At 38.6% G+C, this 23479-nt stretch overlaps 1 protein-coding gene across 1 annotated transcript in view; it reads right to left on the bottom strand.

Moving 5' to 3' along the window:
* The window catches only part of LOC136571660 (uncharacterized), a 116598-nt gene that overhangs the window by 39652 nt on the left and 53467 nt on the right, over nt 1-23479 (bottom strand). The window contains exons 8-11 of the mRNA XM_066572271.1: nt 14812-15036; nt 12717-12969; nt 9153-9316; nt 3880-4039 (exon numbers count right to left, since the gene is read on the bottom strand). Of these exons, the coding sequence (XP_066428368.1) occupies nt 3880-4039; nt 9153-9316; nt 12717-12969; nt 14812-15036 (802 nt within the window). The remainder of the gene's footprint in view (nt 1-3879; nt 4040-9152; nt 9317-12716; nt 12970-14811; nt 15037-23479) is intronic.

Below are 23479 nucleotides of genomic sequence, written 5' to 3'. Positions count from 1 at the left end.
GGGCCCAGGCTTCCTCCTAGCACTGCTGCACAGAATGCTGCTTCAGCACGTTTCTTTCTAGAAATGATTCTGCCTGCCTCTGTAGGTGGCATTTTTACTTCTTTGCATCTTTCCTCATTAAAGGCGTTGTAAATGGCTTTTTCCAGAATAATCAAGGGCCTTTCTGTGAGGTACAGGGTTACGGTGGCTCTGCCTGCACAGTGCCTTCCCAACCACTACATAAATGTGATTGTGGCCGTGTAATCTGTGTACCTGGAAATATAATTCGTTTTGTTGCTAATGAAGGTCCTACGGCACAAATTTATTAAAGGTATACTTTTCCGTGGGATAATAATTGGGTCGATAATATTAAACTCATAGGCTCATTATTTAATTGCAAGGGCAGATTATGAATACAGCTTCTAAAATGTATTTTAATGAAAAACACTACATCCTGACCTAATCATATCAACCTTATGCTATCTAATTAAGGATGCAAAAAATCATTAGAGTTGCAAAATATTAGTTCCAGCTCCATCAGGCTGTTAGCTGCCCCTTCATGAATATATATATTTTTTTACTCTATGATAAATAGTTAATGAGGTAAAAATGACAAAATTTGCATGTAGGCAAATTAGTTTAATAGACTGATGTCTTCCTGGTCTACAGAAAGTGACCTTTCTCCTATCAAAAGAAAGACTGAAAATACTTTGAAATGATGGCAGGATGTCGATATCATTCCACAAATGACAAATCACTCCTCTGAACAATATAAAAATTATAAAATGCAATAACCTTAAATTCTCATCATATTGTAAATGTGTCCTCTGCTGCTGCATTTATCAATTTAATAAAAGGAAATTAAGCATATTATAAAATACCCATTTATGGGGCAATTTTTAATCCAGCGAATAAAAATGAGAAGCACATGGTTAATAGCAAGAAAATATTGCAAAAATGTGGACCTATTTTTTCCAGAAGGTTTGACTGACTATTTACTTGAATGACCTCCATTTAAAACATATTTTTTATGTGGAGTGATGTAAGATATGGCAGTCTCATGCTTCCCTTTATAAAAATTGTTCACAGTTAATTTCGTATTTTATTTAAAAATTAACACATTAATAATGCACGCAATAAGACCTAGTGATGTGTCTTCCATACTGATTACTTTGTACAATTAGACATACAAAAAGAAAGGGACAAGATAAATACCTTATGCAAATCTATGGCAGAAAAAAGGGTCTTTCAGTATCTGCAATGCCTAGGAGCATAAAAAGACCTGCAAATACAGCTCCCACTCTTGCAGGGAGATGCTCCATGTGGAGAACTTATTTGTAGAATGGAGAAAATTTTTTATTGTAAAACTAGATTCGTAAAGAGCTAACAACACTTCCTTTGATGGTTCCCCTTTTCATCAAAATAATACCAAAAAAAAAAAAAAAGGGGAGGATGAGATGGGAAAGATTTTGATTTTTGAAGAGTGGTTCTTTTTTCACAGTATTTGTGTTTTTTACCAATAATTCAGGACTTTTGAATACTAGTCTCCACTCACAAATTTTCCCCATTGTGAGGCAGATCTTGTGACCACTGAAGTAAATGGTAGAGATCATCTCTGGAGATGCCAGTGAGGCAAATTCCTCTGCTCCTTCCACATTGCTTAAATCTTCTTACTTCATACAGTCTGCACCAGTGTGTCCCCCAGAGAACAGGAATGTTTAACACTGTCACAGCCTGGCTTTTGGTTAGGGATGACATCAAGGAAAAGGCATGAAATTCATGCAGATGTAGAAAGAATAGGAACCAGAAACTTAGGGGTTTAGTAAAGACAAAACTGTGCATCACTTTCCTTTGTTGAACGAAATGTGTGCTGCTCCCTGTGAGGCATTGGGATTTTTCCCTCTACTCTGACTGCACCATCTGAGGTGCTGAATCCAGCTGAGGCTGGGCCCATTTTAAAGGATCTCAGACTAAGATTTCACATTTCAATGTGGCCTTTCACACATGCTAGTCTGCATACTGGGAGTAAAACTAGGCACTTACACGTTTCTACAGCTATGGGTCATGCCTTTCAGTGTTCTGTCCCTTGAATTATGTCTTACTGTAGGAGTGGACAACCCATTCAGGTTTCCTCCATTCACGTACAGACTACCTGTATTCAGAGAAGTAATTTTTTTTTCCATTCATTTCCATTTGTCTTTACCCCGACAATTCCTCCTTTCCTCCTACCCTTCTTTTTTTGTTTTTCTTTTTTGTTCACCTTATCCAACCCTTTCTGTTCTGCTGCAAGAAATTATATGATGGAAAGATCATTAAAAATTTATTCAGTACTTAGAAATGCAGTTGTTTGCTGTTTCCTTATCTGCCACTTTTTCCAAATTGGTGGTCCTGGCATGCAAAATAAGGTCCACTACATGTATTCTTTGTTTGACCTTACTTAATTTGTAACAAAGATAACAGAAACCAATTATCAGTGGTAATACTTTGAATTATTGCAGAAAGTTTTGAAGTGAAAAAAAAAAAAGTTCTTTTCCTTACTGGGAAAGACAAAATAAGTTCTATATCTACAAAAAGTGGGAATGTCTGAGGCAGGTGGTTGTGGAAGCACGTTCACTCTTTCAAACCTTTTCCCTCCCCTCTGCTGAAACACCATGTGCTGCTTTGCACTTTCCCACAAAAATTAAGCTTACTGAGTATCTGCTTTTTCATTCAGTTTTTCCTTTCAGGGTCCAAACTGTCATCATAGGGGAAAAAAAAAGTGGAAAATAATTACAGCTGTGGCAGATGTTTATAACAGTGACAACTGAGGCTATATATTTATATAAACTGCTGATCTTTCAGAGGTAGTTATAGAGATTTGAAAAACCTACAGACCCTAATCTTAAGTCCCTTGTTCCAGAGGGTTAGAAAAGAAAAACAAAACAACTCATACAGGCTTAAGTGGACTAATTTCCTTCCTATTGGGGAATCTGTTCTTTCTTATATTGAAGCAGGAGAGTTACCAAACAAAGCATTGTACACAGAGGCATTCACAGATATATAGATCAAAGAGATGAGCACTTTACCAATTGTCCAAGAGCTGGTTTGTAAATTAGTCCTATGGGGATTAATAACACTGAAGCAAAGCCAGAAAGCAAGGAAGGAAGGAGGACAATGTCCCTCAGAGACTACTGACCACATTACTTCTTCTATTTTCAATTCTCTGAAAGCAATTATGACCAGAAGCCTCATCTGTGGATGACGTCCCCCCCACTGGACACTTTGCAAACACAGAATGTATCTCCTATACATCACAGGTTAAGGTCTTTATATGGGACTAGAGGCTATGGCTTAATGGAAAAGAAAGAGGAACTATTTTGATAACCAAAGCAGAGTACCTTTCCCTGCAGATTTCCAGCTTAGCCCACTGTTCTGGACAATCCAGGAGGAAAAGGGCCAGGGAGAAAAGCATGGCTCTATATCTGACAGACCAAACTCACACCCCCTTCTCAGGCCAGCCTCACCCATGCCCTCTTAAGGAATGAGTTCTACTTGTTCATGGAAATACTCAGTTTGCTGAACTGACTGAGAAATTATCTGGGATGATACTGATATTTAAACCAGTAGGAAGTCTCTAAGAGCCAGTCAAGAACCATCAGACAGCACAGAAAACTTTATGACATCAGTGATGCCTCTAAGCCTTTGGTTACTAAGCAGATTGTAACCTCTCAGGATGTTCAGGCAACGTACATGCAATGTGCAACATCACAAAATTCTCCTGAACATGCTGCTTCTTAGCTTCTCCATTCAATGAAGCACCCTAAGAATAATTTTCTAATATCTAGATTCTTTTGAATAACACTAAGACATCCAAAGCATTAATTTGGACCACTCTTTTTGGAGAATCTGTTCACCACTCACCATCCGTCTTTCACCATTGATTCCTCTCCACTGCTCAGCCCTTTTCATAATGTAGCTCAGCTCCTGACTGGAAATCTCCAAGTCCAGTGGAACAAAGAACGTGCCTTCCTCACCATGAATGCGTCGAAATACATCCAACAGCCAACCTTCACTATGTAGCCTAAAGATAGAAATTATATATTTGGTTCATCTTTGAAAAGACTCTTAATGGAAAAAAAAAAAGTCACTCTTTTTTAGACTTATGTTTTGGTTTTCCCTTCATGACTATGGTCTCTGCCCATAATAAGAGTAAGAAGTTCTCCAACATACAGCCCTCCACAGCCCTCTGGAGAATTTACAGTACCTGAATCAAAGCACATAAATGTAAGCAGCAATTTAATTTAATTATTTAAAGATATTGACTTCACAAAAAGATCCTGATCTTCCTTCCCTTCAGAAATGTCTAATGTCTGTCCTCAGCACTGGGCTGGGTAACTAGTTCCAGTAGCATGGTTAGACATGAATGGAAGTCCTGCTGTGCCAGGGTTCAATAATGGGCAAACCACATCATATAGAAGGGAACCCTTTTTTTCAACCCCAGGCCTAAAGCCTATACAATCTAAACGTCTCTTGATGTTAGAAAAGTTCATTTCATTTGTTGGCTTTGTTTTTCTATGACATTTCTGTTCTGTGGCAAGGAATTGACAAAGCACTACGCAGTAAAATTTTGTGCCACAAGAAAGGCTTGCTGTGTGGCATTTCTTGATGTAGGTGAAACCAAGAAATATTGTGGGGCTTTTGGAAAAGCCTGGTGTCACATTTTTAGCCTAAATTGAACTATAAAACATCAAAACAGTGCTGTTTGATTCTAATGGATCCTCTTCAATTAATCTCTTTCTCATTCTACTTTTATTCCGAACACAAGGATTCAGAAAATAGAAATCAGAAAGTCTGGAATCTGAGTTTTGGATATTGAACAGAGGTCTTTTCTTTTGCACCATTTCCCGAGATAATACTTTACTCCAATTCAGCTGTTTCTTGGTGCCAATTTCAATATTTTCGTCCTTCCCATAGACTGGCTGGGTAATCATGAGAAGTGCATGGATTGCTGTGGCACTGGAACCAACAAAATGCCTGGATTTCTGTGGAGTTGTTTAGGTCCTTCATTTCTTGGCAGGTGGGAGATGAAGCACAGGCATAAGTCTTTAGACCCTCTGAATTCTCACCTTTCTCATGTACAGCAGCACCAGTGACAGTTCTTGTAGCTGGTCCTTATCCTGGGGTTTTGTGTTGGCCTGTATGTGGTGAACAATGTGTGTGCCTGGCAGAGGCAGAAGGTTGCTCAGCTAACCCAGAATGAAGTTCACGTTTACATCAGCTCTACATCACACCTTACAGTGCTCACAGAAAGTGCAGAGCAGCACACTCAACAAGTTAGTTGCTTAGTACAATTTCACCCACAGTTGAGATTTAGCATGGAACAGAAATAAGGAGATGCACCAACAGACGATTTTTCAACTTGATCTCCGGAGGAGCTTTAGCTCTCTCTTCAAAGGGGAATGTGTACCTCAGGGTCAAGGACCATATCCAAGAGTTTCTGTGATGAAGTAGCTATTCTGATCCCAAAATCTGGCAGCCTGACTCAACATCAGATTAAGAATTTATATCTCAGGCTTTGCTGCAAAGGTTCTCTCTGTACTTTTTTCCCTACCCTTCTTTTTTGAAACATTCCTTTTTGAAGCTGCAGCCCTAAATTTGCTGTAGTTTCCAAGATGCCATTTTGGGATTCTCTTATCAAAAGGGGACAGCAGGTGGAAGATCATTTAATCAAGATGTAGGTAGTCTGGGAATATAAACAAACTGGCTATCAAGAAATAATAGAAAATGCTCTAAATGTGTGAAATACAAATCAGTGCTAAAGCAGAGTAGGATACTAAAGTAGTAACACACTACAGAAGAGATTATTTTTTATAAATAACTAATATCCTTTATGTAATAATTTACCAAGCTCCACAGTATTTTTAAATAAAAAGTTTTTCTCTTAATCTCTGGATCAACATCAGATATTCTTTCAATGCAATAGATATATTTTTGGAAGAACTGACTCATAATTTAGAATTATCTTGTGCTTGGTTGAAAAACTAGCAATTAAGCTGGTGGACTTTATGACCCTCTGCTTATGTTGAAGCAATATTACTCTATAGTGTTTGTGTTTGACATTCCAGGTCAGTAGTTTAAATTGTTTGCCACTTGTCTTGCTAAACAAGAGAAAGAACCTTGCCATTTATTTAAGCTCACTTAATGCAACATTCTTATTTCAAATTAAGTAAAATTTAATGCAGTTAAATTACTGTCTATTTGCTGCCATAAACATTTTCTATATGAAGATTTTAACCACATGGTTATAAACACTATAATTAACTTTGAATTAATTAAGAATCATGAAGCCTGTCTTTCAGCTTTGTTCCTTTTGTCCAAAAGTACTCAGCCTGCTCCTGTTACCTGCTTTAATTTCTTTTCTTTGGCATGAAAACTCATAAAACACTTCTTATATCTTAACATATTTTGTTATAAGCATGAGAGTAGTTATTTTTATTGCTAATACAAGAGAAGAAACAAAACACAGATTATGTTTTCTAGACATATGAGAACCAGTATAATAGTCTACAGGTTCATTTATTTACCTATCAGAAAAAGCAGAAAACATTGAAATTATTTCCTACCAAGAGTCTGATTAAAAAATGGGCTTTTCAAAGAATTACATAAACCAAAAATTAAAGGGTAGTTTTAGTGGTTTAAAACAATTTATTACATCTTAGCTTGAGCCTTTCTCATCCTTTTTTGGAAAACCACCATTGAAAACACAAAACCAGCTTTGCTATTAACACTGAAACATGTAGATTTCTGAAGCTTTTCCCTGAAAAATGTTTCAATACCAGGAAATTCAGATGCTTTCCACAGACACTTTTCGTTCAGATGGGTCTGCATTTTCTCACAGTGCAGAAAACATTTCACCAACAAACTCCTGTCTGTTTCTAATATCTGATAGAATTAAAAGGAAGAAATTGCAACCAATGCCTCTTCATGGTTCAAAAAAGTAATTAGAATATCTCTCCATGCTATTTGTACTACAGACTCCCAAGACAAGCATGGGGAATCAGATTTATTGAGGTATTTTGGTTTATAAAGACACAAGTAGATACTATTTAACCCCTGCCCATTATTTCATTAGCTTCCTGGCTGTTCACCAGTGCTGCCATGAAGTTTTCTAGCTGTGGCAGAAACAGACACTTCCCCTGCTTGCTTTGGTGGTATTGTGGCTTCAGTGTTCTTATCCTTTCTTTTACACACTGTCAAAACCCTTCAGTTTAATGGTAAACTGCTGAGTAATCCAATAAACAGCACCTCCTCCATCCAACAGCCAAAGTCTCCCCTGTAGATTGGAGTCTTCAGGCAGAGAAGGTATCCCTCAATATTTATATTGGCTTACCTTCCAAGAGCAAAATGTGGTGGATGCTTATTTAAAAATATATGTTTTCTGTGCTGAGCAACATTCCACTTGAATGTATTTGAGATATGGCATCTGAGAAATATTCACACAAAGGGATGCTACTGCCCTGGCAGTGTAGTATTACTTATTCTCTTTTGAAAACAAATGCTGTTATGTCCAAATTCAGGAAATAGTATTATGAAATGCAGAGGTGTTGTCCTTAAAAGCATTTTTAAATGTTTTAATTCTGTCTTTATTAGGCTGACAGTGTGCTGCTCAAGAGTCCTACCTAGGTCCAAGTTTGCCATGGTGTTGGCTGTAGATGTTCAAGGAAGAGAAACTTGATACAATTGCAGAAGCTCATTTTATAATTTTACTCAGCACAGACTCCAGTATTCAAAATGTTTCCTTTTGTTATCAAGCAAATAACTTCAAAGACCTTATGCACTGTAACAGATTTTGTTATCTTCCCTTTGCTTTTGTACTTTGCTATGAATCATTTTTAAAATGTGTTGTGCTAAGACAACTTTTTTCCCCCTAGTAACATTATTCCCCCACCCCTTTATTGGAAAACATTACAGGAAAATTGATCCAGAAGGAAAGATACCTTTGATGATCTTGCACCTGTTCCCCAGACAATGAAGATGTTGGTAATATTCTCATAAAAACCTGCCTTACAAATGTTTTAATTTAAATTAATTTTCCTGAGTAATAAACGACAGCAGCTAAAACTTACAAAGCTATTCAAAACTATTAAGTCAATGATTAAGAAGGCATTAACGTCTCAAAAACTAATTAACTAGACTGCCAGTACATTGGAGTTGTGTACAGCTCCCAGGAATGTAGGAGCTCTGAAATACTTCGCAGAAATTTAGATTGCCATTTATCTTTTTCTGCCTGCTGCAACAGAGTTTGTGGCAGGGGGACCGAGGGATGATACAGTAAGGTGGAGGGCATATGTGAGATTTTCTGTTCTTACACCTGCCTGCATCTTGCCTTTGCACGTGGCTTTTTGTTGGTGCTTGCCAATGTTCATCACTGGGTGAATTGAAGGCATCACAAAATCCCTGCGGCATTATAAACAATCCACTTATAAAAAATATACACTTTTTCATTCAATATATTTGACAATCTATCTAAATAATTTTCAGTGTCCCACACCTGTCCCTATTGACTGCACAGCTAATGGTTCTCCTAGAAAGCTGGCAAGAAAGGTAGTTGGCCAAATATCATGAGGAACTGAGTTTAGAAAATGAGTTTATGTCATGGAAACATTATTTGGATTAAATCTTGTCATGATGACTCAGTCACAAGTCAAAAATCCTGTATCATCAAAAGCCTGTAAGGCTCTGGAAGACACTGCTGATTCAGAGATTTGCACTTCCTATCATATGTATCTTTCTGAAATTGTTCCTATTTCTCACAAACCCCCTTCTTGTAAGGTAAAGACAACATCTTCCAAAGTACCTAAATGAAAGGTACAAACACTTTACAGCTTAAGCCCTTTCATAGGCACAATTGTCTGAAGCCAAAGAAGCAGAGGCTTCTAGAATCTATGAAAAATCATTATATCAATTGTGTTCCTGTTGGGAAATAAGTGACTCTCTCTCTGACTTGCTGTACCCATCAATCCCAGTGCATTAAAAGTTAAGCAGGAGGAAACCCCTCCTTGATTATCTGCAGTTCTGGTCTCTTCCGGGTGTGTGACACTGATACATCTTTTTTGATGTCACCTTATTTTATCTAACAGGAAAAGAGGCATGAACCTAAGTTCCTAAGGGAATAATGAGATTAAGAGACGTACCTTAAAAAATACAGGTACAACACTGTTGATGAGATCATAAACAGGATGATATAAAGCATCACAGTGATTAAGGCACCAGGAACTCCTGACTCCCCTGCTCTTAGAAACACCCAGGAGAGTTTTGCAGCATCAGCAATGGGTGTCTCTACACTGTTCCCAAATCGCTGTCATGGAGAAAAAATCAACATAAGAAAATGTCACACCTGATTAGAACATGAATCTCTGTACAATAAGGATTTAAATGTAATTTGTGGGGCACACAGTCTGAAACTTAGGAGTCTGCTAGATAGAATTTGAAATTAAACACAGGATGCAAAATAAGCTATTTTCTAGCTTATTTTAGTACAATTAAAATCTACCATATAGAGATGGCTTATTGAGCAAAACTCATGTCACAGTGAAAATGCTTGAAGTGAAATCTCTCAGTGTATTTCAGGACAAGTGGCAGGGCAGAAGGCTGAAATTTGCCTTCATGCAGTGACCAAGGAGGTATAATATTGAATTACTTATTTTCCAAAAATCTATTATTTTCCTTTTTTTATCTTTTTTCCTTCATATCTAGTTCTTAAGAACTACCTACTGTATTGACATATTATTGCCCTCTGCTGGATCAATTTAGAAGAATTCAACTACATATCATGGGTCTTCTACTGCTCAGAACTAAAATAAATTCTTCTCTCCACTTTTGCCTTTTTAAAGTCACACAGTGACAGCCATATCCATATTAGATCGTGTTGACACATTTTGAAAGGATGTGAAACTGCACCACCAAAGCATCCAGAGTCCATCATTTAGAGAGGATCTGTGACCTTTAGGCTTCAAGAAATCTGCACCTTTCTGAGCAACTTGGCCAGATTAACCCTTAGGAAGTGTCATAACTTTCTGCACTTTTCTGACTGCCTTGGCAAGGATGTGCATAGTAAAGGAAGGACAGCTACAAGTCCAGCTATTGAAGGACTGTGATTCTTGAGTATATTTTTGTTCTCTCTTTACCATTTGCAATGCTACTACGTTTCTGTCAGGGAAATTGAAGTTCCCAGGAGAGCGGTAATGACATATAAAGACAAGTCACATATTTATTACAAAAAGAATTTAATACTCTGGTTCTCTTCTATCTCCCTGTCCCATCTTCTCTTCTTGGGAAAAAAAAAGTAAAAAAAACGAAGTTGGCTGCTGCTGCTGCTTTCTTACTGAAGCAACTGTCTACCAAGGAAAATCCTCTGCACAACAGTCACGTCCTGACATTCCTCCAGAGAGGCAAAAGGCTGAATGGCAAATAAGAATCAATTTCTCTCTTATCCAAGAAATTCTCTCTGGCAAGCAAAAGGGGCGTGGGAGAACTTTACTTCTCTCTACTTTTTTCCAACAAAGGTACTCTGTCAATGTGTATACCTTCTGTGGTCCTCAAAGACATGATTCAAGAAAGGTGTCTTCATTTTAAATAGCTTAAACAATATTTGTCAACATCTCTCTCAGGTACTCATCACACCACCACATGTGGTGGTCATGTGAGCCTTTTGCAGTGACTCCTGTTTTTCACAATGACACACATCCATGTGGCCAAGGAGGTGTTATTGTTTTCTGCATTTTGGAAGCCACAGACAGACAAAGTGAGTGAGGTCCCAGGAAAGCTCTGACAAAACACGAACTTGAACTGCATGGGAATGTTTCTTATCCCTGAAACATCCTTCTACAAGCTGACAGTAAATGAAATTTGAAATAACACTTTTGACACAGCATTTTGGATGATGACTTGAAACCCCCCAAATATGCAACTGCTCTCTAGCCTTTCCTTAACAATAGAAAACATTAGTTAGTAAACACAGAAACCTTTGTCTCCAGGGCTATCTGTCATCTTTCATAAGTATTAAGGCCATTTTGAATACTAAAATACATTCTAGCACTAAAATAACTCATATTACCACAATACAGTATTTTAAAAAGGCTTGATCTAAAATAGATTGGCAAGCAAATCTGAAATAGCAGCTGAAAGAATGCCAAGAGAAAAAATATTACAAATGCAATAATGAAAACACATGTAAGAGATATAGTTTCATTTTGGAAAGGATGCATACAGTATATTGTGTAATATTTGAACAAATGAGTTTCTACCAAAGATAATCTTGGTGGGTAAGACTGCCAAATTTTCAATATGAAGTACAGAGAAGTGTGTGCATTTTTAACACTTTAATGAAAAACTAAGTTATTTTACTTGTATCTCACGTTTCCCCCAACCAAGTGCTATTTGAAATTGATAAGTAATCCAGTCTGTGTAGAACTGAGGATAATTCCACTGAAGTCAATGGCAACGATTTTTTCAATGCAAGTGTGGGAAAGATAAGGCAGACCTCGTCCTCTCTTCCAGTTTTTATTAATACACCGGTATTAGAGGGGATAAAAAATCCATTTAAAAATTTCAGCATTCCTCGCCTGGTTGTTGAGGAAATTAATCTTTTTCTTTTAGGAAAAAAAAAAAAATCTTAATCTGAATAATTACAATTAAAATTCAATACTGTGCAAATTTTACATCATGGAATTTAAAAATAAATAAATAAATGCAGGCTGCCCAAGTGAAAACTAGAGAATGTTGCCACATGCTTAAAGTATTGCAATTACCTCTCAAGTGAGCACAAATTAAATTTCTTGAAGAGCTGAATTTTAATTTTCAAAACCACTGCAATGGAAAATATTGTGTAAAGAGTGAAAAATCACCTGCAGAGCACAGGTTAGACAATGAAGAGCTAAGAGACCTGAGAAAACCTGATCCACAAAACACCTGTAGATCAGTGCTTCATCTGGAGTGAGTATCAGAAATATAGATGACTTTGAAAGACCAGCAGGAGCAGAAGAGGAGCAATACCACAACCCAGAAAAGCTCTCAGCATCCCGCAACCATTGAAAGGAGCCTGTGTCACATACACAGTGAGACCCAAATTTGAAATTTGTGGTCTGAGATACTGGGCTTTATCTTTGATGTGATAAAAGTCTGCAGCCACCCAAGAACAGCTGGCCTACTCAGCCCATACACAGGCACAGATAGAGTTGGGAACTTTGCTCTCCTGTTTTTACATATGATGAAACTCTCTCCTGAAAGATGTCAATCTTTCAATCTCACAAATCTTTTTAGGTGAGCCAGTAAATTATATTAACTACCTTGCATGTCAGAGAAGTGCATGATAACCTCCATATTTTTCATTTTGTCTGTTTCAATGCTTAGAAAAATCTGAAGCGTTAATAATCAGGATTGCTCATTAAACCATGCCCATTAACATCCAAAATTGCAGTAATTCTTTTCAAAGCAGATGCAATCACTCCAGCAGTGGATTTACTTTCTTATCTCCAAATATGGCTTGTACAGTGCTCTTAATTTTATGCAGAAACACAGTGAGTCCATTAGATGAGAATTTTGTTAATAAAAAGGTAATGTATAACATTATTATTTAATTTCTTTTTAACTTTCATGTTCCATTGCCAGGGGTGGATTTTCATATTTTTCAGTGATTCACTGAATAAAACAAACTTCTACGTCAAGTTCTCATGTCCAAGTTATTTTAAGTGACTCACCCCCAGGAATGAATCCACTACAAACACCGCCAAGGGGTCTAGCATTGTCCATAGTCCCATAGCTATGATAAACTTTGACAAGAAGGAAGGGAATGAGTCAAACAGCTGCTGACAGCCCCAACTCATCAGGACCATGAGAAGCAGCGCTGCGTTCAGGGTTAGGGGTCCCACCACAACCATGGCCAACTCTTCACTGGTGTGCAGCAAGGAGTTCTGGTAGCACAATTCAACAGTGTGAGGGAAGAGCTGGAATCTGTAAACAAGCAAAAGGAGAGCATTTGTCTGTGCTCCTGAGCAAGCCATTGAAAGGAGGTAGGATCAGGCGTGTTGCATTGCAAAGTTGCATTCTTATCTGGGTCACAACACTCTGACCAAAAACTCTATGAAGCTAGTCAGAAAAGAAAACCTTTCTCCTCCTCCTCCTGTCTCTGCATCCTTGGACCCCCTCTGACTCTCAGTTTACATCCAGGCTCTAGGAATTGTTCAGGAAAGGGTATAGGAAGGCGTTACCTCCCTGACCCACCAACATGAGCACAGGCCCCAGGAGCTCACCCATCTCTGCACAGCAGCACCTTTGGGCACTGCACAAAGCAGCAAATGTGCTGTAGAAGACATAGCTAAAAGTTAGCATGCCTAAAGTGATTGGAAATGTCCCTCTCACCACCATGAGATGGTGGGATTTGCAAAGCTCATACCATGAGCAAGGTTGCTGGCACTGTAAGAGACAGGAACAGCATGGCATTGTGAGCTACACACAGATGATGAAATTTGAGGCAAAAATTTCAGCCCTATTGAAATGGCTTAAATTCTGCTCCTAACTAAAGGTGAAGTGGTTTGATTCTCACTCTGTTCCCTACTTGTGAGTGCCACCACTACATTTGGTAGGACTAGAGAGTGCTTCGCTCAATCTCATTGTTCAGGCACACAGTTACAGACTGGGATGCTGATCCAGGGCATTTTGGCTTGAGACCATTATCCTTTATCTAGCTGACTGCCTGGGACAGCTGTGACTAGTGGCTTTGAACATGACCACCACTCTCTCATGCATTGCTTCCTTCTGTTGAGTTCCCTTTGTTTTCACAGACTCTCGATGCTTGGCCTCCCAGAAGTTTTAGCGCCAGCTGGCTAAGTTGACAGGGGCTGTGCAAGGCCAGAAGTGAGAGATGGCTGGCTTTGCATTAAGATCTAGAAGACAACCTTAACAATACCCAGTACTTCCAGAGTTTGCTCAGACACCTTGTTCAAATTTCAGCCAATAATCAATACCACTACCACACCAGACATAGGTCAGAGTTACATGTTACTGGCTCACACTGACTGATTCAGGTTTATGTGATCCTTTAAGGTGAATAAAAGAAAAAAAAAGGTTTCTATCAGAGAAATATTTCCTTTCCTAAGCATGATGGAACCTTTTTGCTCTGTAAAACCCTTCTCTACCATACAGAAACATTAATAGAGTCAGGTATTTATCACCTAGTGGACTTGTACTCCATCTTTGGGTTTTTTCATGCCAGGTAATGACAAGCAATGATTTTCCTGCAACACTCTAGAGAGATCTAATTCCTGAGCTAAAGTTAATGTATTATACAGTTAAAATATGTCAACTCATTGCAGTACTCACAGTAAAACTGATATATCAAAGTTAAATTCTTATAAGTATTTTACTCATAGATCACTTTGGTAGCATGAAATATGATTTAAATGCTTCTTCAGTTTTGTGCACTCCTTAGGCACTTTGAAATACTTTATCCAAAGTGATAAATTAATCTTCTGGAAGATACATAATCTGCTGAGTATCTCAGATGGGAGAGAGGTAGGCATGACACAAGATTCACAAATGGACACGTCATGTTCTATGTTTAAAGTTTACATTACTAACACCTTCACCTGATATGCACATTTGAATATCAGATCACTGGACTCTGGACGCAGTCCTTGTTCTATTAGTTTCTGCAGGGGCTCCTATCAGAGCTTGCATGTTGAGCTCTCAGCATGAGCCTTAGCCATCAGTTCTCCTCATAGCACAAACGACCTGCTTTGAATCAAGTTATTTGGAGAAATATCCTTACAGAGAAAAGAGGGCAGCAGGACTTACTTTGCAACAGGAACTGAGATGGCCCAAAGGAAGAGCCACTGGCTCAAATAATGCAGGTAAAGTCTCAGGAACCAAAGCACAACCACCAGCAGTGCAAGCAGCCAGAAGTCCCTGGAGCGCCAGCGTGTAGCTCCCAGCTCTGAAAAGGCCACGTACACCACAAAATGGACACTCTCCACAGCCTGCCTGGACAGCTTCACATCAGCAGCAGCAGCAGAGCGGCAGCTAGAGATGCATGGAAACAAAACAAAGAGTCATTCCTAAAAGCACATAAGAAGAAGCAGTTGCAGAGTCCTGCTGTACAGGCTCAGATAATGAAGCACAGGTTCTGATAGCAACTTTGATTAAACAATGCACCTGACATTAAAAACAAAAAAAAAAAGTTTTTTTTCACGGCAGTCTAGGTGAGAGGTGGCTTCCTCCCAGAAATCACGCCACCACTTTTAAAAGGACAACAAATCACATTTAAAACAAAGGTTTTAAAAGCCTTTTGATTTCATTTTTATTTTAATTTTTTTCACAAATTGTTCTCTGAGGAACACTTTATCTCTTGTTTTCCTTCTGAGAAAATGGTAAAAGAACTTGTCATATTTGTACTGAAAAGTATTAATTTTACTGAAAACCTGTGAACAGCTTTTTGGCATTTGGTAAGAGCACTTCAGTCAAAATATTTCAGGACACAATGTGGGGTAAAACTTCTCTTTAGTTTCAGGTAAAAGAGAAAATAGAAAGGAACTTTCACTGTAAAGGATTCTGCCGCTGAGTGTGGTGTGATTTTCCCTTTAAGCTAATTACTGTAGTGCTTCAAAGGAGGTGGAGGGAGGAAATGAGATGCCAAGATGCAGCCTTTGCATTATGTTTCTCAGAAACAGGAGTCTCTCAGCTGATTCAAAGCTGAAAAGACAGTAGCTTCTTTGACCTTTTAAAACTTCTAACTGCTATGCTTATTTCCACTGATTTAAATGACTAAGCAGCTGAGATGCACAACTCTAGGACTTAATATGATGTCATCATGCTCAAACTCTTATTTAAATTGATTAAGGCTTCTGAAAGTTCAGAAATAGAAAGGTCTTTTTGTGGAAGAAAACATGCTGGCTTTTTAAACTGTAGCATGTGACTGAAGAAGAAGCAGCAGATGTACTTGCACTGTATTTCATGCTGTTTTTAAGAACATTCCTGTCTACACATATTTCTTAAGTAGCTGTGTACATCTCTTTCTCCAGCAGTCACAAAAAGAACTGTGAATAGCAATAGAGAAGAAACTTAAAAGGTTTCTATATTTAGTCTAGGTTTGAATGAGAAGGAGAAACAAACCCGCCCAAATCTGCCAGCCATAAGGCTGGATTTTGAGACCAGCCTTGGCATCATGTTACTCCTGATCCTCAGTGTTGAGCAGGATGCATGTGGAGGAGATGGCAGGCTGTCAGCCAGCCCCTTTACTCATGAGAAGGTTCAGGCTTTAGTTACATGGTTGGAGAAGGAGAGGACGAGAAGTTGTCAGGGGCACAGCACCAAAAAGCAGGATTTGGGTCACTAACGGCCTCAAGCACAAATAACTATAACTTCTCACAGAAAGATCTGCTTAGGCTGAGAAAGCTGATTCTTGCAGTGACTGTAGGTTGATCTGTCAGGGGTTTTGAAGGTTTTTTCAAGTTATGTAGTCCATTTTGCTTATGTCCTAATCAGCCACAAAGTCCTGCTTTAGAGAAGGGCCACATCATGGATAACCTTCCTCATGTTGTAATTATTTTCCCACAGCAGCCTGCAGGAACATCACAACACTTTTCATTAACATTATGAATTCATAGTCTAGGCTTGTGTGAGAAAGAGACAAAGAAAAATGTAAAATGAGAAATATAATTGACTGTGGTATTATACTACAATAACCATGGAATTCTAAATGTCCTGAACTCTGCAGCTAGATTGCACTACACTTCCTTTCATATATAGAAATTTTTGTCATCCTTAATAGCTTCCATCAAATTTACTCTTAAAGTATTCACTCTTTGAGAAAAGTTAATAGAGCAGGATTAACCACACTGTATTTTAGTTAGACCAAATAGTTTATTTGTAAAAAAAAAAAGAAAGAAAAAAAAGAAAAAATAATACTCTCAGCTCATAATACTCATCCTTCATCAAACAAGCAGAATTACATAGACGTTCCATCCAGCCTCACCCATGTCAGAAATCCACATCCTACAGGGATCACTGCCAATCTTCATCTCTGTGCCAAGAGCACAAGTAACCATGTATATTTCAAAAAAAAATTTGGATTTAGTTCAACATTTCATTTTATGTAAGAATCATCTACTATTAGGTCATGTAGTCTCAATTTACTAATTGGAGCTAACTCTAAATAAGCAACACCAGAACAAAATATTCAATGGACAACCTGTAAAACATTTCAAGAACATAAATCCTTCCTCCAACCCAACACACAAACAGAGAAGGAGGGCACACAGCTCAGAGCACTGAAATTAATCAATCCTTTTTCATTCAAGGCAGTCCTGGAGCACGAGGAATAGTGAAAACCCTTGGTAACCAAAACCATTGGTTGGGAAGGTGAGTAAAGCCCTTGCTCACTGCAGCATGACCTCCCAGGGCAATCAGTACTTTCACAGGAGCTCCATGAACTCACTTGCTCCAGCTCTGTCACTCGCTGTGTGGAAGGTGCTTCTGTACACAGTGTGAGCACACCATACAAAGTGTGCCTATGGAACTTCCCTAAGGTTTAGGCAGCAATGAAAATAATATGTTCTTCCATCACTCCATTGCTCCACACACTACTCCCACTTCCAAGAGGTCAAAAGAGAACTGATGTCTTCCCCGGTGTCATCCCTGCTGAGATGCTGACTCTGTCAGCCACGGGAATCCATCTGCTCAACAAATTTATAAATGAAAGTAGAGAAATTCAGAATGTGCTCACATATCAAACCCAAAAGCCTTCCACAGAAAGACCTTTCCTAAATGAGCAGAGCAGCATTTATGATGACTTTCCTTAGTTACACCTTTCCTCTGAAAAAAGCAATAGCAGCCTAGAAACTCCACAGAAACCCAAGCTTGTTAGAAGTCAAAGAAATCCAGAAAAATATGTCCATTGGGTAGAATCAAACGACATTTGTTTTTATTTTTGTAACAGCAATTATCCTTTTTAAGACTTCATGATTTTCATCAAATGCCTTGATCACAATTTCCTGCTCTTAAATGGAAATTAAGCACTTATTTGTTTATCTTGTTGGAAGTCCAGATTCTGAATGTCATTTCTGTGCTCTAACCTTGGTTATATTTCCCAAGGTTATACCTTGACATGAGCACCATCAGCCAGTGGTAGAAACTGGTGGAAAATGTAGCCTACACAGTGACTCAGTGAAAGTCCCAGCCCATGACTGGAATATCTTCATTTACTTTAAAACAAATTCAGTTGGCCCCAACTTACTTGTGAGTTTCAGGAAACTGTTCTTGAGAACTCATTAATCATGCTGTAAGGCTGTTTACTGGTTGCCACTTCAAAACACTAGGCTTAAATGACCTCTCTTATTGACTTTTTTGAAAAATGAAGAAAGGAAGAGGCAGAAACATGAAATGAAATGCACCAAACAAGTGGAAACAGTCCTTTTAAATATTTTCGCTGGTGTTAGTAGTAAAAGCTTGGGGGTGGAGTGACAGTGCTGGCAGATACAGTCTTCAGAAGAGATTTATATAAAGTTGCTGTAGGGCAGAAAGCATGAGTATTACCTTTCAAAAACAAAATAACCCCTCCACCCACAAAAAAAAACCAAACCTTAACCCTTGGGTGAAAACTATATAAAGTTCCAAATGAGAAGCCACTTGAGCAATGGATTTATCCATGATTCCTTGGATTACTGGTAAGTAATTTGGCTGAATGTTTTTGTTCTAGGGCATTAGTTTTGCATTTTTCCTTGGGAAATGCTGCAGTAACAAACAGCAGAGACCGAATTACCATAAAAGCAGGTCAATTATTTCTATGGAAATTGTTCAGAAGGAAAGAAACGATGCACAGATTCTCTTAAGCTGCACTTGATGATGATGACAGAAAAGTAATGGCTGATAGAAGGCAGTGTGTACTGTTGGGTGACAGCTTTGTTGCTGACAAACTACAGTGAACATTTGTATAATGCACTGCAAGGCTGGCACTTAGAGCTGATGGCGGGGTACATCCTCAGCTGATGCAACCCTGCTTACTCCAGAGCTACACTGGTGCTCACCAACTGAGGTATTCAGGATCTATCCTGAATGTATCTATTATTTACATTGTGTAAAATAAGGCAAAATAAATGTTTCTTTGTCACCCATACAGACAGAGAAGATTTAAAGAGCCAATGCAGGCACAAATTAGTTTATGCAAATTACCTTCAGGGAATCATACACAGTCCTTACAGCCCAAGTGTCAGTGCAACACGTTTACTCAGTTCACAAATAAAAAATACCCCTCCCCACCACCACCCTAAATGGCAGGGTCCCTAAACTTAGTCCTTTATGGCTTATCAACAGAAATGAAGATGCAGGAAATGCTGCCCAGTGTTACTATAATGAGATGTTATCACTTTCAGGGTAAAATCATACCTGTATCTGAAGGCGCATCTAAAATTAGTACACTAATACATGTAACCCTTCAATGGAAACCAGTTCAAAGCACCGCTGACGAAGCATGAGGCAGAAGAGAATATGCTTTGTTCCACTGTGCACAACATATACACATATAAAAAATACATAATTTTATTATTGTTAGAAGGACTTTATTATTATTCCCTCTGCATAATAGTCTTCCTTTTCAAGGCTTGTATTGCATTACAAAGAAATTGTCTTTATCCCAGGCCGTATGATGATGACACAAATGATTTTGCCCAATAAGCCAACAGCAGAGCTGCGAACTGAGCTCTGCTGAGTTACAGTCCATTATTCTATCCACTGGATTCCTAATAAAATACTACTTTTTTGTTTATTTGTATGCAAAGTGAATATAACCAGGGAGAGCATTTGCCAAGGATGGAGGCACTGTTTTGTCCTAGCGCTTTCCAGGACACACCTATGCTTCCTGTTCTTCAGTTTGCAAGCAACCAAGAAAGCAGGTATCGCAAACAGTTACAAGACCTACCTAGGGGCTATCTGCTGAGAGAGAGGTGACAAAAGACCTGAAGGGACATTAGGTAGCTCCTCAACATACAAATGCTCATAGAAGAATTTGACCTTCTACTTACTGAAAAACCCAAAGTCATGATATAGAAGGAATGCTGGAAATCATGGCACGTTTATTTTTCAGGTGCAGCTGTGGTGGGAAAAAGAAACTGCCAGAAGCAAAATCCAAAATCCAAAAACAGGGCTTTTAGGAATTAAACATTTGTGTGAAACAGGAAAAAAGAGTAATCCAATAACTGCAGTAATTGTTTTTCATTTATTGCAAAGAATATGACACAGGTACGTGACTGCACCTGTAAACACCCGTGCTGCCCCACCGAGCTGGGGAGGAGGAGGCTGATGGTGGCTGCTCTCCTCCCAAGGTCCAGGCTGTGCCAGCTCATGGGAGACAGCCAGCAAGCAGTAAACTCTGGATCAGCTACATCTTAGGTGTGTTTGCATTACATGCATAGCCAAGAGCCAGAACAAACATGGCAGCTGAACTTTTCCCACAACACACTCCTGGGGTTATGTGCTGGCACAGGTGTAGCCTTGGAGGAACCACTATACTGGTTCCTATACTGGGTGGGGGCACACTCTGGGTCAGTGGGCCAAGAAATATTCATTAAAGAGGATGGGAAGAAAGTGCTGACAGATTCATATTGCTCTGGATATAACTGTGCTAGCCTGAAGATGGTGGACAGTCAGTTTTCAATATAAAAGAGTTTATGACAACAGAAAATTGGCAAAGAGCAGCAGATTCATGTCCTCAGCAGTCCCTTTACCCAACAGGGTTAGGCTGGCGGAGGAGCCCATCTTCTGACCTTAGCTAACTAAGAATTTCCTAAGGGAATTAACTGAGACATTCACAAGAAGAGATTTCTTACCCAGCTGGGCAAGAAAGCATTGGACAAAAAAAGAATCACAAAATTTAAGCAGAGTGGCAATAGTGCTGGAGGACAGTGTGGCTCCTTGTAGAGAGCTGGCAAAGCTTTGCACATTTCAGCTTTGAGCAGCATCTGACAATGACAAAGCAAAAATTACAAAAACCCAAATTATTATCATCATGGCTGCTGTTTAGGTAAGCAACTAAAACTTTGCCTATTTCATGCTTAACTGCATTTTCAAGAGCTTAGTGGCTTGGCAAAACAGTCTGGAAATCTTACAAGGACAGACTTTGTTAAAATATTCCAGGCTGGCTGCTTCCAGCTCTGGATGGGTACAAACATGAAGTGAAGAAATCGAGTGCAGTTTTCAGAACTTTTAAGCAGCTCTGTTTTTTATTTCATTCTAGAAAGGAACAAAAGGCAGAAGACAGCCTCTGTTATTCATCCTCATGACATGACTAGGCCAGTCAAGAAGCAAAAGAAGGCATGTAACTTCTCCCCTACTTATTGCCCTCTGACTGCTTTAAGTGAATAAGATGACAATGAATGAATGAGAAAAAGGCACAAACCACATAGGCGAGGATGCAAGATGTCAGAGGAAGTATAGCTCTCAAAAAAACCCCAGCATTATCTATAAAGCTGTTCACCCAGAAAGTAATGCTGAATGCTCAATCTTGTGCATGAGCAATAAAACAGTATTTAGGACCTGGAGAAGAAGTTTACAGGGTCACATTCAAGCTTATCTCAGTTAAAAAATAAATTAAAGACTACAGGAAGTGAAATGCTGGACATAAAATGTTTATAGACATTCAGGACAATCAAGATTTAAAAATTCTTGTTTATGTTAATGGCAGCATTGTACCCCATCCAGAAGAAAATAAATACATATATATTTGTAGGCAGTACTTGTGCCTAAGCTAGGAGAGTCCCCTGTACCTGATGTGTGGAACTGTTTTCTACCTTGACACAGAAAACCTCCCCAAGGACATTTGCTCTGTCTGGAGAAAAAATGCAATCTTCCTCCTGACCAAATACATATCTACTTCTGAGACCCACTAAACACTCAAACACCATCTGTGAGCTGTGCATTCATCTGTAACACACCAATTTAGCTGGCAGGCCATTGGGAAACAAGACTCTGAAGTTGCCAAGTTAAAATGGCAATCCAGCCCCAGCTGAAACTCCACCAAGCAAACAGGTGACATTACCAAAAAACATTGTAGCAGAGAGAGATGAAATACCAAAATAAGAAACAGCCTTGTGGAATGGAATAATAGGTGGGGGGGAGGGAAAGGCACAGCTTTGATCTTTTCCATCCTGTGCTTAATTAGCAGCAGCATCACACTAGGAGCATGTACAGCTGGAGACAAACAGCCACCTTCCTTCAGTGAGAATCAACAGACTGGTGGCTGCTGTGGGCAGGGCAGGCAGAAGACACACAGCACACCACAACTGATCGTCCATTTCTTTCTAAAGGTCTGGCCATACAGCAATGAAATTTCATCTTACACAAACACAGACAAGCCACGAGTCAAAACCTTTTGACTTCTGTCAGGTGTTCACGGCAACAGGATGAAACAAAAACTGAATTCCTGCAAGCATTGCTTCCCTTGCCACAATTAAATTGTATGTATGTAAGTGCTGGAGTTAGGATGTCAGTTGTTAAACCAAATGCACCATTCAGTTCTTGTGCAGATTTATAATTCTTATGCACCGTAGGAATAGGTGGGTCTAAAGATAAAAAGAAAGAAAAAAAAGTTAATTTATAGTGTAAGCTTGTGCATAAAAATGCTTCTAAAACACCATTAGTGTTATTCCAGTCAGATCTCCAGAAGCTTCTGTACTGACCTGACAAAAATGACCTTTTCTTTTTCATAGCAAATTTACAAGGAAGAACTAGGCAGAAAAAAAAATGGCTGGAGTCTGTGGGAAAAATGAAGCATGTATTTAGAGAAATCTTGACATTGGAAACTATTTTTTTACTCTATATCAATTCAAGCTTTTTGATTTTTATCATTTTGTGCAGCAATGGGTCCACGAACAGAAGTGTTTGACTCAGGAATAGCCCCCATGAAGAGAATGAAGTAAGACATGACCCAGGTAACACCAATTAGAATACATTTAAAAATAAACCCCTGTAGATTTAACCATGGCCAGACTAGGCAATTCATGAAACTACAACAAAGTGTAATACATTAAAAAAAGACATCTCACAAACAGAAAATTGCTTGCAATGTTTAGAGTATTTACAAGGCATATATTTTCCACATATACCTATAATAATTTTGGAAGAACTCTTCTTCACAGTTTGATGAAAGAGAACAATCTTAGGTTTGTGCAGATGACTGATGCTACTACACTGCATATTACAAAAATGTTTTTGCTTTAATACAACATGTTTTCTCAAAGAAGTAAACCTGTGTTAGGCCATCTTAATAAAATCTTTAAGACCCTTAAAAAGAAAGGACTTGTGTGCATGTGCAGAATACTCTAGGACACTATTATATTTAAAACACCATTTACCAGTTATCTCAGAAAAAAACACCATTAAACAGTTAGGTCAGAAAACTGAGATACTGTACAGATATCTTAAATTCAATTACATTATGAAAAACACAGTTTAGGAAATGTAAAATATTTTTAAA

The sequence above is a fragment of the Molothrus aeneus genome, chromosome 1, assembly GCF_037042795.1.
Source record: "Molothrus aeneus isolate 106 chromosome 1, BPBGC_Maene_1.0, whole genome shotgun sequence".
In the NCBI taxonomy this organism is placed as follows: domain Eukaryota; kingdom Metazoa; phylum Chordata; class Aves; order Passeriformes; family Icteridae; genus Molothrus; species Molothrus aeneus.
Note: the sequence above shows the minus strand (reverse complement) of the source record. Positions and strands in the feature narration are given on the sequence as shown.